The sequence below is a fragment of the Bubalus kerabau genome, chromosome 16, assembly GCF_029407905.1.
Source record: "Bubalus kerabau isolate K-KA32 ecotype Philippines breed swamp buffalo chromosome 16, PCC_UOA_SB_1v2, whole genome shotgun sequence".
Lineage (NCBI taxonomy): Eukaryota > Metazoa > Chordata > Mammalia > Artiodactyla > Bovidae > Bubalus > Bubalus kerabau.
Genome location: NC_073639.1, coordinates 44,474,222 through 44,491,759, shown reverse-complemented (window position 1 = coordinate 44,491,759; position 17,538 = coordinate 44,474,222). Strand labels below are relative to the sequence as shown.

General features: G+C 41.4%; 1 protein-coding gene and 1 pseudogene across 2 annotated transcripts in view; one reads left to right on the top strand and one right to left on the bottom strand.

The window, feature by feature from the left end:
• The window catches only part of ETFDH (electron transfer flavoprotein dehydrogenase), a 44,267-nt gene that overhangs the window by 5,593 nt on the left and 21,136 nt on the right, over positions 1-17,538 (top strand). For both annotated transcript variants that reach the window (XM_055550999.1, XM_055551000.1), the window contains exons 2-3: positions 16,049-16,189; positions 16,937-17,166. In XM_055550999.1, the coding sequence (XP_055406974.1) occupies positions 16,049-16,189; positions 16,937-17,166 (371 nt within the window). The remainder of the gene's footprint in view (positions 1-16,048; positions 16,190-16,936; positions 17,167-17,538) is intronic.
• Positions 9,778-10,357, bottom strand: LOC129630273 (biorientation of chromosomes in cell division protein 1-like; annotated as a pseudogene).

Here is a 17,538-nt window from a genome sequence, read left to right as displayed (position 1 = left end):
AGAAAACGAAGATCATGGCATCTGGTCCCATCACTTCATGGGAAATAGATGGGGAAACAGTGGAAACAGTGTCAGACTTTATTTTTGGGGGCTCCAAAATCACTGCAGATGGTGACTGCAGCCATGAAATTAAAAGACACTTACTCCTTGGAAGGAAAGTTATGACCAACCTAGAGATTAAAAAGCAGAGACATTACTTTGCCAACAAAGGTCCGTCTAGTCAAGGCTATGGTTTTTCCTGTGGTCATGTATGGATGTGAGAGTTGGACTGTGAAGAAGGCTGAACACCGAAAATCGATGCTTTTGAACTGTGGTGTTGGAGAAGACTCTTGAGAGTCCCTTGGACTGCACGGAGATCCAACCAGTCCATTCTGAAGGAGATCAGCCCTGGGATTTCTTTGGAAGGAATGATGCTAAAGCTGAAACTCCAGTACTTTGGCCACCTCATGCGAAGAGTTGACTCATTGGAAAAGACTGTGATGCTGGGAGGGATTGGGGGCAGGAGGAGAAGGGGACGACAGAGGATGAGATGGCTGGATGGCATCGCCGACTCGATGGACGTGAGTCTCGGTGAACTCCGGGAGTTGGTGATGGACAGGGAGGCCTGGCGTGCTGCGATTCATGGGGTCGCAAAGAGTCGGACACACTGAGCAACTGAACTGAACTGAACTGAACCTGACAACCTGACAAGTTCAGTTCAGTTCAGTTGCTCAGTCGTGTCCGACTCTTTGCGACCCCATGAGTCGCAGCACGCCAGGCCTCCCTGTCCATCACCAACTCCCGGAGTTCACCACGTCCATCGAGTCGGCGATGCCATCCAGCCATCTCATCCTCTGTTGTCCCCTTCTCCTCCTGCCCCCAATCCCTCCCAGCATCACAGTCTTTTCCAATGAGTCAACTCTTCGCATGAGGTGGCCAAAGTACTGGAGTTTCGGCTTTAGCATCATTCCTTCCAAAGAAATCCCAGGGCTGATCTGCTTCAAAATGGACTGGTTGGATCTCCGTGCAGTCCAAGGGACTCTCAAGAGTCTTCTCCAACACCACAGTTCAAAAGCATCGATTTTCGGTGTTCAGCCTTCTTCACAGTCCAACTCTCACATCCATGCATGACCACAGGAAAAACCATAGCCTTGACTAGACGGACCTTTGTTGGCAAAGTAATGTCTCTGCTTTTTAATCTCTAGGTTGGTCATAACTTTCCTTCCAAGGAGTAAGTGTCTTTTAATTTCATGGCTGCAGTCACCATCTGCAGTGATTTTGGAGCCCCCAAAAATAAAGTCTGACACTGTTTCCACTGTTTCCCCATCTATTTCCCATGAAGTGATGGGACCAGATGCCATGATCTTCGTTTTCTGAATGTTGAGCTTTCAGTCAACTTTTTCACTCTCCTCTTTCACTTTCATCAAGAGGCTTTTTAGTTCCTCTTCACTTTCTGCCATAAGGGTGGTGTCATCTGCATATCTGAGGTTATTGATATTTCTCCTGGCAATCTTGATTCCAGCTTGTGCTTCTTCCAGCCCACCGTTTCTCACGATGTACTCTGCATATAAGTTAAAGAAGCAGGGTGACAATGTTCAGCCTTGACGTACTCCTTTTCCTATTTGGAACCAGTCTGTTGTTCCATGTCCAGTTCTAACTGTTGCTTCCTGACCTAAATACAGGTTTCTCAAGAGGCAGGTCAGGTGGTCTGGTATTCCCATCTCTTTCAGAATTTTCCACAGTTTCTTGTGATCCACACAGTCAAAGGCTTTGGCATAGTCAATAAAGCAGAAATAGATGTTTTTCTGGAACTCTCTTGCTTTTTCCATGACCCAGCGGATGTTGGCAATTTGATCTCTGGTTCCTCTGCCTTTTCTAAAACCAGCTTGAACATCTGGAAGTTCACGGTTCACATATTGCTGAAGCCTGGCTTGGAGAATTTTGAGCATTACTCTACTAGTGTGTGAGATGAGTGCAATTGTGCAGTAGTTTGAGCATACTTTGGTATTGCCTTTCTTTGGGATTGGAATGAAAACTGACCTTTTCCAGTCCTGTGGCCACTGCTGAGTTTTCCAAATTTGCTGATATATTGAGTGCAGCACTTTCATAACATCATGTTTCAGGATTTGAAATAACTCAATTGGAATTCCATCACCTCCACTAGCTTTGTTCGTAGTGATGCTTTCTAAGGCCCACTTGACTTCACATTCCAGGATGTTCTGGGTCGTGAAGATCTTTTTTGTACAGTTCTTCTGTGTAGCTAAGTATATTTTTTTCCCCAGCCTTTTAAGGGTATATATTTTTTAAACTCGGTAAATACAGCAGACTTGTTTGGGGCTCATTAATATTGGGAACCAACAGGGTCCCTTTGGCTCATCCATCTTTACTTAGTGTTGCATCAAATCCTTTTGCTTTAATCCCATTAACATCTGTCTTATTTATCCCATTTATCAATAACCATCTATAGATTTCTTTATTTTGGGAAACAAGTACCTTAAAAATTTTCACCTTGTTGGGAAGAAGTCTGTAGACTTCCCCTTCAGTTTTTTTTTTTTTAACTTTCATCTTAACATTAATTATTCTAATGCTTTTATTAGCATCTATAAGACCCATTGAGGGGGAAGCAGAGACCAAAAATAAGTCTTCCCAAACTTTTGTTCTTTGTTTGTTTTAAAGGAGTTCTTAGGTTAATCATTATATGTGTTTTCCCACCCTCTAATTTGCTTTTTTCATGGGTACCATTAAAACAGTGCTTGTTATGAGAGCGCTCTAAAAATTTACCAATTTAAAAGTTTTTCCAATTAAAAGATCATCATCTGGCCCTTAAAGAGCTATATGTTAAAAGTGACTCAAACATATAAGATGCAAGAGGCTTCCCCACAAGAGAGTGTGGAGAATGCCACCTAAACAAGATCCAGAAGCTTTACTCCCCAAAATAGTCTAAGAAAATGAAGGCTGACACAATAAAGATTAAGATTGCAAAGTCCCTGAGAGTTGGCACAGTGGACAACAGACTGTGCAGAATCTCAGTCTGTTCTATTGGCTGACAGATGTACCACATATGTGTACCTTCTGGATGGCCGAGACCAACTTTCAGGACACACACACATACATCCCCATACAACACCAAAGATCAAGTAGGCATTTAGGCAAGTAGGCAAAGACACAGAAAGAGAAATGCAAGTTCCTCCTAGAGGACTTTTATTTCTTTAAGGGAATTCTGAAAAGATGTTTTATCAAGCTGGCTTTCTCTGACTTAACTCTGTACACAATGAAACAACCCCATCTTAGTCATTTTTAAGGCATGATTTCCTATAATTCCCAATTAAGTAAATACTTGGAAGTGTAAGTTTTGTATGTAGATAAACCTAGCTGGAATGTTAATTGGAGGCAAAGATATTAGGCCAGCCTCTCACTTAATCACCCAGTCCACTCAGTGTCTTTCAGCCAGGGAGCTTTCAACTCAACATCTGCAAACTGGGGAGCTAGGTACCTATTATACTTCTCCAGATAAAACTCAGAATCATCAACCAATAATCTGGAGCTCCTAGAACCAGGAAAGAGTCACCTGGATTCATCTTGACTCTCCAAGGAGGTGGGTGAGCAGAAGAGGCCACTACTGGTACCAAGGCTCTCGTTCCTCGTAGGGTTCAGGTTGAAGGAGAGGAGTCAGATCTAGGTCCTTTTGTGGTCACCAACTAGTCAGGTCAACTAGTGAGGTGTGTGGGGTGAAGGGCAAAACCTAAAAGTTGAGAGTTATGTTTTATTCAACAGACATGAGTGCATGCTCAGTTGCTAAGTCATATCTGACTCTTTGCAACCCCATGGGCTGTAGCCCACCAGGCTCCTCTGTCCATGGGGTTTCCCAGGCAAGAATACTGGATTGGGTTGCCGTTTCCTTCTCCAGGGTTATCTTCCTGACTCAGGGATTGAACCCACATCTCCTGCATTGGCAGTCAGATTCTTTACCACTGAACCATGAGGGAAGCCTGATATGATCAACAGAAATGCTGAGGACTTAAACCCAGGAGACAGCCTCTGAGATAGCTCTGAAGGACTGTTTCAGAGAGTTAGGGGAATAGCCAGGATATACAGGAGTTTAGGGCTGGGGAAGTGAAAACAGAAAAAACAGGTAGCTGGAACATCAAAAGGTTACTAATTAGAGAAAACTAGACATCTCAAATTAATGAATTTAGCACTTTTCTCTGTATGGGAAGATGCGAGAGTCTGGGCTCGTTGCAGTTATTCCTTTGACAAGCATCTTTACTATCTAGGGCCAGCACCTTGCTTTTCTCCATTCTGAATCCCCTCAGGGTTGTACTGTTGGAGGCAGCTGCTATGGCTGATCGCTTGATGGCCACAACATCTTTCATTTACTGAAATTAGCAGGTGACATTTTTTGTCCACAATATGCTTTATGTTTATCAAAATTTCAGAGTAATCAGATGCAATCTGCCCTCCTCTTAATTTAATTGAAATCATTCTTGGGTCAGGTGCTATCCAGATCCCACCAGAATTACTGTTTCTATTTTCATTAGGTCTCTAAATCATTGCTGGAGATGGAAAGGGCAACCCACTCCAGTATTCTTGCCTAGAGAATCCTGTGATCAGAGGAGCCTGGTGGGCTGCTGTCCATAGGGTCGCACAGAGTCGGACACAACTGAATCGACTTAGCGTGCATGCATGCATTGGAGAAGGAAATGGCAACCCACTCCAGTATTCTTGCCTGGAGAATCCCATGGACAGAGGAGCCTGGTGGGCTGCCATCTATGGGGTTGCAGAGAGTCAGACACTACTGAAGCGACTTAACAGCAGCAGCAGCAGCAGCAGCTAAATCATTGCTGTTTTCATGGCCTGGTGTTAGGACTACAGACATCAAAGAAATGGACATAGAATTGCCATCAGTGTGATTTTGTATGGTGATATCATGAGTTCGCTGAACTTTTTGACCTCACTTCTCTACCAAAATTTAGCCAAGGTATCTAAGTGTTTAAATCTCTAAAGTTAAGTGTCAGATTTGTATTCAAAAAAGGAGTAAAGGTTGTGACTTTCTTTAACCCCCTGAAGGAAATTAGACTACCCAGTTCCAGATATTTTTAAGAAAATTATTAGCTATATAGCAATGGAATTACAGTTTTGTCTGGGACCAAACCATCAGATTTCTAAAGCAAATGATAACTTCTGTATGCTTAATTACAATGCATCAAAAAAATGTATTTTTGTAATAAATAAGTAAGTATTCTTTTAAATGATGATAATACTCTATTTGAATTCTGGAACTGAGCTCTCTTATAATATCTTTATTTGCCTTTTTTTTTTTTTTAAGATTTAGTAAAGGTGAAGGGATACGTAGATTTTAAAAAGTTATTCCCAATATTACAGTTTTTAGTATGCTGTTTGCAAGTAGAGAAAATTAATACCTTGACTTTTTTTTTTAATAAAAGAGTGACTCTCAGAAAACAGATTTCTAGTGTTTAAGAGGCTTTAGGGTTCAGTGCTTCAAACCCCTTCCCCTCCTGCGTTCATCATAATCTAATTGTCTGATGCTAGGTTTTACTTTTTAAAAAATTCATTTTATTGGAAAGCATAAAGCGTAAAAATAAATCAGTTATGCAGTTGAGTGCTTAAGAATATAAATAATTAGCCTTTGCCAGGCCGACATCTCCTTTTAATCAGAAAAGAAGGAAAGCGAGAGGAAGAAGGGAGGGAGGAAGGAAACAGCTAGTTTCAGGTCCTATAACTTCAGAGACAAGGTCAAGTCCAGTTGTAGCCTCAGAGTTTGACTGGTGTTGGAAGGATAGAGACTGGGTTAACTGGGGTCATCTGAATTTCTCTCTTTCTGTTGTAAATGAGGATTGTAGCTGTCCCACAGGTCTCATAAAGTCATAAAAGAGTACCATGTGGTAATAAAATTGAAAATTCATAACTGTTCTATATGCCCATGAAAATATAAATTTTATTATATACTCCAAATCCAAAATACAAAACCCTTTGTTGAGATTTACTCTTTTTGTTCCATGTTTAGAAACTCCTTCACATGCAGACAGATGCTTCACTATAAGAGACAAAAACTGAGAAAGGCCTCATCGTTATCATTATAATCCAGGAATTAGTTTTAGGAAAATAAACCAGAGATTTGCAGATTGCTGGATGAGTTAAAATTGTAATTACGAAGGTACCTACCAGGTTAACAAATGTGTATTAGTCACTTGTAATTAGGAGGGTACCTGTCAGGTTAACAGATGTGTATTAGTCACTTGCTTTGTGTGAGACGTACTGGGTCCTGCACAATAGTATTTTCTAGACAAAGGTTGACAATAAACCTCAGAGCTGATGAAGTGGGGAGAGTTCATAACTTGCTGAATTCAAACACAGTCTAGACAAACTCCAGAGTCTGTTCACTTCAGTTCAGTTCAGTTCAGTTCAGTCGCTCAGTTGTGTCCGACTCTTTGTGACCCCCTGAATCGCAGCACGCCAGGCCTCCCTGTCCATCACCAACTCCCGGAGTTCACTCAGACTCACGTCCATCGAGTCAGTGATGCCATCCAGCCATCTCATCCTCTGTTGTCCCCTTCTCCTCCTGCCCCCAATCCCTCCCAGCATCACAGTCTTTTCCAATGAGTCAGCTCTTCACATGAGGTGGCCAAAGTACTGGAGTTTCAGCTTTAGCATCATTCCTTCCAAAGAAATCCCAGGGCTGATCTCCTTCAGAATGGACTGGTTGGATCTCCGTGCAGTCCAAGGGACTCTCAAGAGTCTTCTCCGACACCACAGTTCAAAAGTATCAATTCTTCAGTGGTCAGCCTTCTTCACAGTCCAACTCTTACATCCATACATGACCACAGGAAAAACCGTAGCCTTGACTAGATGAACCTTTATTGGCAAAGTAATGTCTCTGTTTTTGAATATGCTATCTAGGTTGGTCATAACTTTCCTTCCAAGGAGTAAGCGTCTTTTAATTTCATGGCTGCAGTCACCATCTGCAGTGATTTTGGAGCCCAGGAAAATAAAGTCTGACACTGTTTCCACTGTTTCCCCATCTATTTCCCATGAAGTGATGGGACCGGATGCCATGATCTTCGTTCTCTGAACGTTGAGCTTTAAGCCAACTTTTCACTCTCCTCTTTCACTTTCATCAAGAGGCTTTTTAGTTCCTCTTCACTTTCTGCCATAAGGGTGGTATCATCTGCATATCTGAGGTTATTGATATTTCTCCTGTCAATCTTGATTCCAGCTTGTGCTTCTTCCAGCCCAGCGTTTCTCACGATGTACTCTGCATAGAAGTTAGATAAGCAGGATGACAATATACAGCCTTGACGTACTCCTTTTCCTATTTGGAACAAATCTGTTGTTCCATGTCCAGTTCTAACTGTTGCTTCCTGACCTAAATACAGGTTTCTCAAGAGGCAGGTCAGGTGGTCTGGTATTCCCATCTCTTTCAGAATTTCCCACAGTTTCTTGTGATCCACACAGTCAAAGGCTTTGACATAGTCAATAAAGCAGAAATGGATGTTTTTCTGGAACTCTCTTAGCTGCTACCTTATTCTGTGTTGTCTTTTTTGTTTGTTTCTTCAGTTAATAAATGTTATTTCTTTTAGCAGCTTTAAATTAAAAAAAAAAAACAAGCAGAAAGTACACAGAGTTTCCTTCTAACTTTCTCCCATTCCCTGCTAACATCTTGCGTTAGTGTGGTACATGGGTCACACTTGGGGAGCCAGTATTGATACATTAAAGTTCAGAGTTTATATCAGGTTCACTCTGTGTGTCCTACATTCTGTGGGTTTTGACAAATGTGTAATAACACATATCCTCCATTAATAACATTATCATACAGAATAGCCTTGCTGCCCCACAGATCCCCTTTTTCCACATATTGATCCCTTCCTCCCTCTTTCTGAACACCTGACCTGCTCTTTTACCGTCCTTTTTCCAGAATTCATAGAGTTGGAATCATAAAGGGTGTAGCATTTTCAGTATGCATTTTCATTTCCTCCAGTGTCTCTTCATTTCTTTTTAGCACTGATTAACATTCCATTGTATGGGTGCACCACAGTCTGTTGATCCACTCACCTATTAAAGGACATCTCCCCAGTTTCGATAGTTACGATAGTTTCGGTAGTTATGTTATATGCTATAAACATTCAGGTGAATCTTTTAAATTCTGTATATTTTATTGTGATAAGAACACAACATGACATACACACTTTGGACAAAATTTTAAATGTATGTTATTGACTATAGGTACAGTGTTGTACAGTAGATCTCTAGAGTTTGTTCATCTTGTTTGTGGATTTTTGTATGGATGTTAATTTTCAACTCATTTTGGTGAATGCCAGATGCAATAGGAATTGCTGGATCCTGTGTTAAGAGTATGTTTAGCTTCAGAAGCAAGTATCAGAGATGCAGAGGAGTGTAGGAAGAGCTGATGGAGCACTTTCTTTGCTCAGCCCCTGTAACGGGCACTAGGTTTTCAGGATAAATCAGACCCTCTCTGCCTTTGAGGAATCCACAAGCTGAGAGGAGACAGATAAGACAATCCTGTACAATGTGTTACAAGAGCAAGGAGGGGGTTAGAACTATCAAGAAAAATTTTCAAAATTTCCAAAGGAAGTTTAACCAGTATAGAAAACTGAAGGAAAATTCCCGGCAAAGAGGGGATTTCCTGACAGTTCAGTGGTTAAAGCTCTTCGTTTCCACTGCAGGGGGCACAGGTTCCATCTCTGGTCTGGGATCTAGGATCCCACATGCCTTGCTGCCCAGCCAAAAAAAAAATTTTTTTTTTCTTAATATTCCAGACAGAGAAAATAACAAGCTGTCCACTTAAGAATGGTTAAGATAATAAACCCTATTTTATGTATATTTGACCATAATAATAATTTTTAAGAAAAACAGCAAAATACGAAGCAAAGGGCCCAGTGGTGTGAAAAAAATGCAATATTTGGGAATGTGTTTAATAGATTAATGCTGGGAAATAGTTTCAAAAGATAAACTGGGTTCAGATAGTAAGAGATCCTGTATGCTCTTCTAAAGAATATATAATTTATCTTATATTCATTTATTTTTTTCAGAGTATCAAATGATTTAATATAAAACTTAAGCCACTTATTCACCCTCTAAAAAACACAAACAGGAGAATAAAATAAACACACCAAGACTTCCTAGCCCTTGCAGGATAGGAAGAAGCCCTGGACAGAGAGTCTGCAAATGTTTTTCCCTACACCCAGCTCTGCATTTCCTCAGCCATTCGAGGGTCCCATGTTTTGACCCCTTTTGCAGTGGAAAGGAAGCAGAAGCTACAAGAGTTATGTAAAGAGGGTGGCAACAATCTTACAGCTATCTGGTGCTAATAGCTTGTACACTCTGATTTGCAACTTTGAGAAACAGTATCAAATAAGCATTGTCAAATACCTACTCCTGGCCAACCTTTACTGTCATTCTTTTAAACTGCATCTTTGAGAATCATTGTGTTAATTCATGGTAGCTTCTGCTTACACAGTCTCTTAAGTAACGAAGGTTACTTTCAGGACAACCCCCAAGATGATGTGGTGTTTCTTAATATAGCTGTAGTGTCTGCTGGGTGTCATCCCCTAGGACAGGCTGGCCAGATGGCAGCACCATGCGGGGGCCCACACAGTCACTTTCCTACAGCCCTGCTTGTTCCCTGTCCTGTCTGAACACCCCACAGTCAGCATTGAACTCTGAAGTCAGTGAGGACCTTGGCTTGTCTTCATTCTGAAGTTGAATGAAGTAATTGAATCCAGTTCTTCACCATTAATTCAAAGGAGCTTCCAAAATGTGTCAGGCATGTTCTAGAGAAGCCTTCTGGGGTGGAGCTGGAGGGTCTTGGCCTCCAGGCTCAGGGGGATTGGTGGGGGGCGGCGGGCAGCGCTGGAACAACTTCTTTTTTCTAGGCTGCCAGGAATTCATGAATTGCTCATTCTGTTTGTGGCCAGAAGATATGAGTTAGTTTGAGATCCACCACCTCAGAAGGAATTCTGTCCACTCCAGCTTCCAACATCCCTGACTAAACCACACTCTGCCTCAGACCATTTTACAGCTGGTTTTTGTTCATAGAAGGATTCCATTCCTGCTTATCCAGATGTGTTGACAACAAAATTATCCACTTTCTGCCTCTGGTTTTGGTAAGCTGGCTTGATGTCCATCTGGGCCAGGCAGGCCTGGCAGAAGCTGTCAAATAGGTCCTGGTTCTTGAACTGCTCCAAGACGAGCATGATGAGTGTGAGGTCCCAGAGAGGCACTGAGGCCGGGCTGATGGGGCCACCGCTCCCAACAGCGCCCATCGTGCCATCGCGGCTCCTGTGGAGGCCTGGCCCGCACTGCCACTGCCCATCACATGGGTGTCCCCACTGTCTGCCATGGCTGCACCTCGGGCCCTCGAAGGAGACCGAATATGGCTTCCTCTCAGGGACAGAGGGCCTGAGTCGTCTAGAGAAGGCAGAGGTGGAGGAAGGGCTGGCAGGGGGTCCACAGCATGGCCTCATTTTTTCTTTTTTTTTCAGATTTATTTATTTGGCTATGTAGGGTCTTACTCCGGAGAAGGCAATGGCACCCCACTCCAGGACTCTTGCCTGGAAAATCCCATGGATGGAGGAGCCTGGTAGGCTGCAGTCCATGGGGTTGCGAAGAGTCGGACACGACTGAGCGACTTCACTTTCACTTTTCACTTTCATGCACTGGAGAAGGAAATGGCAGCCCACTCCAGTATTCTTGCCTGGAGAATCCCAGGGACAGGGGAACCTGGTGGGCTGCCGTCTGTGGGGTTGCACAGAGTCGGACACGACTGAAGTGACTTAGCAGCAGCAGCAGCAGCAGGGTCTTAGTTACTGCAGGCAAGATCTTGGTTGTGGTGCATGGACTCTAGTTGTGGCACATGGGCTCAGTTGTGGCATGCAGGCCCTCGAGTTGTTTTGTATGGACTCCAGTAGTTGTAGCACATGGGCTCAGGAGGTGTGGCATGGGCTTAGTTGTTCTGCGGCATGTGGGATCTTAGTTCCCAAACCAGGAATCGAACCCACATCCCTGCATTGCAAGGCAGATTCTTAACCCCCTGGACCACCAGGGAAGTCCTGCATTCATTTATTCTTGAAACATTTTGAGACGGGGCATTTTCACTTTCCCTTTTATTCAGCATTGTGTTATTTTAATACTTACATTGGATCATAAAGTATTTACTTAATAAAAGAGTTTAAAGGAGGGGGGGAAAGAGTATTTTTAGCTTTGTAAGAAACTGCCAAACTGTCTTCCATGGTGTCTATACCGTTTTGCGTTCCCAGAAGTAATGAATGAGTTCTGCTGCTCCACCTCCTCAGTGGTGCTCTCCATGTTCTGGGTTTTGGCCACTCTAATAGGTGTTTTAGTTTGCAGTTGTTTTAATTTGCAATTCCCTAATGAAACGGGGTGTTTAGCATCTTTTCCTGTACTTATTTTCCATATGAATAACTGTTTTGGCCAGGTGTCTGTCCAGATCTTTTTGCCTGTTTTTAAATTGAGCTGTTTACTTTCTTGTTGAATTATCGATAAATGAGTTTTTCGTGTATATTGTATGTCAGCCCTTTATCGGCTATGTTTTCTGCAGATATTTCCTCCCAGCCTATGGCTTAGCTTTTCTTTCCCTCTTGTTGGCCTTTTAATGCTTCTCATTTATGACTCTAGCCTGCCTTTTCACAGAGAATTACAATAAAACAGGACTAACCTGTTTCATAATAGCATGAGTCAGTCATAAGTAAGTACTCCGGTACAAAGGAATATAAAAAGGACTGATACTCAGTCAACAAATATTTATACATATATATAGGCTAGCACTAAGATTTAGCACACAAAAATTAAATAGGAGTATGCTATCTACTGGAGAATACAAATAAGACACTATTTATGTCATTTTTTGTTCATATAGATGTTTACAATTTTAGTTAAATGATTTTATGATTTTTGAGATTTTTTTAACTATAGTTAGAAAAACTTTTCCAAATCCAAGTTTCTTCCTAAAAATTGTGTTTTTCCCATAATCCCATAATGTCTTTTCCATAATAACAGTTTTACTGAGATGTAACTTATATACCATATCATTACATTATCTGAAGTATACCATTCAGTGGTTTTTAGTATGTCCACAAAGTTCTGCAACCATCACACAGTGATAGAACATTTTCATCATCCCAGGAAGAAATCTCATACCCGTTAGAAATCAATCCCAACTCTCCAGCCCTAGGTAACTAATTTATTTTCTATTGCTATAAATTAGTCTATTCTGGATATTCTGTATACATAGAATCATATAATATGTGGTCTTTAAAAATATAGATTTATTTGACTGCACTGAGTCTTAGTTGTGGCATGCAGGATCCTTAGTTCCAGCATGTGAACGCTTTCATTGTGGAATGTGAACTCTTAGTTGCAGCATTATGGGATCTAGGTCCCTGACCAGGAATTGAATCTGGACCCCCTGCAAGGGGAGCATGGAGTCTTAGCCAGTGGACCACCAGGGAAGTCCCTAATGTGGTCTTTTTGTGGCTGGCTTCTAGTCACTTTAACTTAATGTTTGCAAGGTCTGTCCATGTTTACTTCTTCCTGTTGCTGAATAGTATGTCAGGATCACTTTTTATTTGTCCATTCACTAATGGACATTTGGTCATTTCCACTTTGGAGCTGCTGTGAATAATGTACCTATGAACATTCATGCAGAAGTTTTTGTATGGACATGTTTTCTTTGATCTTGAGTATATACTTAAGAGTGATTTACATGGAAATTAAGCTTAGCATTTTGAGGAAACGACTGACTGTTTTCCAGAGTGGCTGCACCATTTACATTCTCACCAGCAGTGTAGGGGAGGGTTCCAGTTTCTCCATATCCTCACCCACAGTTGTTGTTATCTATCTTATTGATTATAACCATCTAGTGGATATCAAGTGGTATCTTATTGTGGTTTTGATTTGTATTTCTCTGATGGTTAAAGATATTGAGCATCTTTTCATGTGCATATTGGGTATTTGTTTATCTCCTTTGGAGAAGCAGCTATTCAGGTTCTTTGTGTTTTTAATCATGTTATTTGTCTTTTTATTACTAGAAATGAGTTCTTTGTGTATGTTAGATACAAGCCCCTTATCAGAGATATGATTTGCACATATTTTCTCCCCTCCCATGAGTTATCTTTTCTCTTTCTTGATGATATCTTTTGAAAACAAAAGATTTTAATTTCGGTGAAGTACAGTTTATCTGTTTTCTCTTTTGTTGCTTGTGCTTTGGTGCCATAGCTAAGAAACTATTGCCTGATCCAAGGTCACAAGCGTTTACACTCTTTCAAAATCTTTTCTGATAGCATGAGGAATTCTAGATATTATATCCTTCATCCAGCTTAACTTCGTATCCATAAAATAATCATCAAATGTAAAGAAATTAACACTGAGACAACAGTGTTAACTAAACTGTGGCCTTTATCCAGATTCTTCTTCTGTTCAGGACCCAGGCCTGGTCCCCACCTTGCTTTAGTTGTCACGTCCTCTCCTGTCACGTCTACTTGAGTGTGGCACTTCCTCTCTCTTTTCTTGTGTCTCATGACCTTGACACCTTCAGTGTGCACTGGGCAGGCATTTTGTTGGATGTCCCTTGATCTGAGTTTGTCTGGTTATTTCTCACAATTAGATCAAGGCTGTAGACTTGGGGGAGGTGTGCCACAGAGGTGAGGAGCTTTTCTCATCACATCACATCGTGTGATACTAATATATCTTATTGCAGTAATGGTAAACTTGATCACTTGGTCAGAGTGTCTGTCATGGTTCTCCACTGTAAACTTAGTATTTTCCTTGCCACACTCTACTCACTGGAAGCTGATTCTGAAGTTCAGCCCACACTCAAAAGCAGAGACTCATAATTTGTGGATTTATCACTGTAATCCTTTATACTTTCACTTTTTTCTATTAAAATCATTGATCAAATGAAATTCATTTTGATATTAAGAAAAAGCTAACTTTCTTCCAGTATCTGAGCATTTAATGAAGAACTATCTCTTCTTCCTGATTTGAAAAAGCATCTTTGCTGCTGCTGCTGCTGCTAAGTCGCTTCAGTCGTGTCCGACTCTGTGCGACCCCAGAGACGACAGCCCACCAGGCTCCGCCATCCCTGGGATTCTCCAGGCAAGAACACTGGAGTGGGTTGCCATTTCCTTCTCCAATGCATAAAAGTGAAAAGTGAAAGTGAAGTCGCTGAGTCGTGTCCGACTCTTCGAGACCCCATGGACTGCAGCCTACCAGGCTCCTCCTCCCATGGGATTTTCCAGGCAAGAGTACTGGAGTGGGGTACCATTGCCTTCTCCGGAAAAAGTATCTTTATCATATACCAAATCCTTATATGTATTCTACCTTTTTATGAACTCTTTATTCTGTTCCTTTGATGATTTTATTCCTTCTCCCATGACAGACTCCCATAGCTCCATATGTAAGTTTTGATAGCATTCAGGGCTATTGCCAAGGAAGGATTCTGTCTTTTTATTTTTATTATTATTAAGGGAAGGATCACTGTGGAGAGGAGTGCTAGAGAAGGGGGTAAGAAATTGAAGATCCAGGAGTAAAGGAGGGTATTAATATTTAAAGTAGGAATATCTCTTAAGAAGATGGGAGAGAAAAGCCTCATCATCCAGGTGGAAGCATTCATCTAAGTGAAGAGAAAAGACCTCTCTTTAATGTAACCTAAGTGAATGAACAAAGGTCCAACACAACACAGATGACTTTAGAACTTCTTGCTGGGAACTGAGACAGTTCCCACCTCACTAGTTCTCTCTTTCTGTGAGGCCTGCTGTGCTCGGTTTCAGGTAAGGCATGGAGGAGAGAGAGATGCAGGTTTAAGGGCAATGCAAGTTTAATGAACATTCTTGCAGATAAATCTTGGCACACATGTCTATTTCCATAAAATTCTTATTTGCTAACTCAAAGAATATATACATTAACTCAGTTGGAAGGTGGGTCTCCTTCATTTAAAATGAAGCCGACCCTGAAGCACAGTTTGCCCTCGTGGTCCCAGGGTAACCATTAGTACCTCCCTTGGTGCTGACCATGAAGGGCTTCCCTGTGGTTCAGCTGGTAAAGAATCTGCCCACAATGTGGGAGACCTGGCTTCAATCCGGGATGGGAAGATCCCCTGGAGAAGGGAAAGGCTACCCAGTCCAGTATTCTGGCCTGGAGAATTCCATGGACTGTATAGTCCATGGGGTCACAAAGAGTTGGACATGACTGAGTGACTTTCACTTTCACTGTAGCGCTCTCCAAGTATCTGGTTTAGGTGGTAAATTATACAGTCATTCTATTTATAGGTGAAGCTTGACATAAGGTAAATTGAATAGATTAGCTTATTAAGAAGCTTTTAAAATGTTCTAGTTTGTGAACATTGCATTATGAGGAAAAGCCAACTGGATTGTCTACCTTGGAAAGAGGATAGTCTGCTTCAGTTCTCTCCCAGCTAAGGGCTCTGCAGTGTAGCTTTAACTGTTCACTGACTGAATGTCTGCAGTGTTGATGTGGCCAGAAGATAAACAGGTTTCCAAAGAGAAGGCATCATGTGGACTCACACAGTTACCTTAGTGGGGGGGGAGGTTTCCTGGCAATCCAGTGGTGAAGACTCAGCACTTTCACTGCCGTGGCCCTGGGTTCAATCCCTTGTCAGGGAGCTAAGACCTTGTAAGCTGTGTGGCAAGACTTAAAAAAAAAAAAAAAAAAAAAAAAAGATGGTACCTTAGTGATCACCTGGTAACCCTTTACTTTTTTGAATGAGGAAACAAACCTATAACAGTTGAGTGATTCTTTAAGGTTTTAGGGCTAATTAACAGAAAACTCCAGGATTCTTGCATGAGAAATCCCATGGACAGAGGAGCCTGGCAGGTTACAGTCTGTGGGGTCACAAAAGAGTTGGACGTGACTAAGTGACTAAACAACAACAAACAGAAAACAGATCAGATCCCCAGTCCTAGATTTTGTGTGTGTGTGCGCTTTAAAATTTTTTCCAAACTACTCCTGAGAAAAACTATTTGAAAAAATAATACTGTTCCTAATTTTTGTGCAGTTTACCAGTGCTTTCATGCCATAAAAATTAAGAAAAATTACCTACCTCTTTGTGCCACACGATGGTCTTCAACTTCTGTTGTACCTCGAATTACTACCCACTATACTGTCTATCCCCGGGATCAGGACAAGCGATGGGAAGGTAAGTCTTCATTTCTGTGAAACTGTTGAGATCTTTCTAGAAACTTTGTATCATTTTGTGGAGGTAAATATTGATATTATATCTTTCATGATAGCATAAAATCACCTAAGATTTTATAACTTTGTCAAATCTGTTACATATTAATATTTAGATAAGCAAATATTTGCAAACTTACACTAATAGATCTCAGTAATAAAAGTTGATTTATGGAAGCTGAAGTAAGATAATGCCCTCAAACAGAACCTAAGAGAACATTCTGCTGAAACAATAATATACTTAGTATAGCTCTCGCAGGAAGCAGAGGGACAATTTATATACATAATGCTGTAACTCATAGGCTTAAAGAATGAACTTATGTTTGGGGGGGTGTGACAGGGAGGGGAGAATGGGGGGACAGATAGGGAGTTTGGGATGGTCATGTACACACTGCTATATTTAAAGTGGGTGACCAACAAGAACCTACTGTATAGCTCAGAGAACTCTGCTCAATGCCTTGTGGCAGCCTGTATGGGAGGGGAGTTCGGGGAAGAATGGATACGTGTATGTGTATGGCTGAGCCCCTTTGCTATTCACCTGAAATTATCACAGATTGTTCATCAGCTATACCCCAATACAAAACAAAAAGTTTATTTAAAAAAATAATAATGCTATAAAGGATAGTGAGTACTCATAACCCAACCTTGTGATTTTATCAGGTCATAGTCATCCCAGAATTGTCATGCATGTTTAAATCCTCTTCACTCCCAGGAGTGAACATGGAGCGGTTTGCAGAGGAGGCAGACGTGGTGATTGTGGGTGCCGGTCCCGCGGGGCTCTCCGCGGCTGCACGGCTCAAGCAGCTGGCCGCCCAGCATGAGAAGGACATCCGTGTGTGTCTGGTGGAGAAAGCTGCTCAGATAGGCGCTCACACCCTCTCAGGGGCGTGCCTGGATCCACGAGCTTTCCAAGAGCTGTTCCCAGACTGGAAGGAGAAGGGAGTATGAAAAGTTGTTATTTATACCAAGTCTCATCTTGATTGTATTGCTATGTCCAGATGAAAGGAATGTGGAGAACCCTTTTCACCTGGTTCTAGCTCTTAGAGGGTAACTATAGATAGGTTTTTAATTTTAAAAGGGCCAAAAAAATTGACTAACGTCAAATATAGTCAATAATTTTTAAATTAACTCATTTTCACATAATGCTTTCTACATGTTGTGTTTGTGTACTGGATTTATGAGAAGACATTATCTTGAGAAAGTCTTTGAATAAAATACAGCTTTTTGATTTTGAGGATATTTCCTAACTTACTCCATAGGTGTTTATATCATTGTTCTTAATAAAATTTTCTATAACTATCCTATTTTTTAATA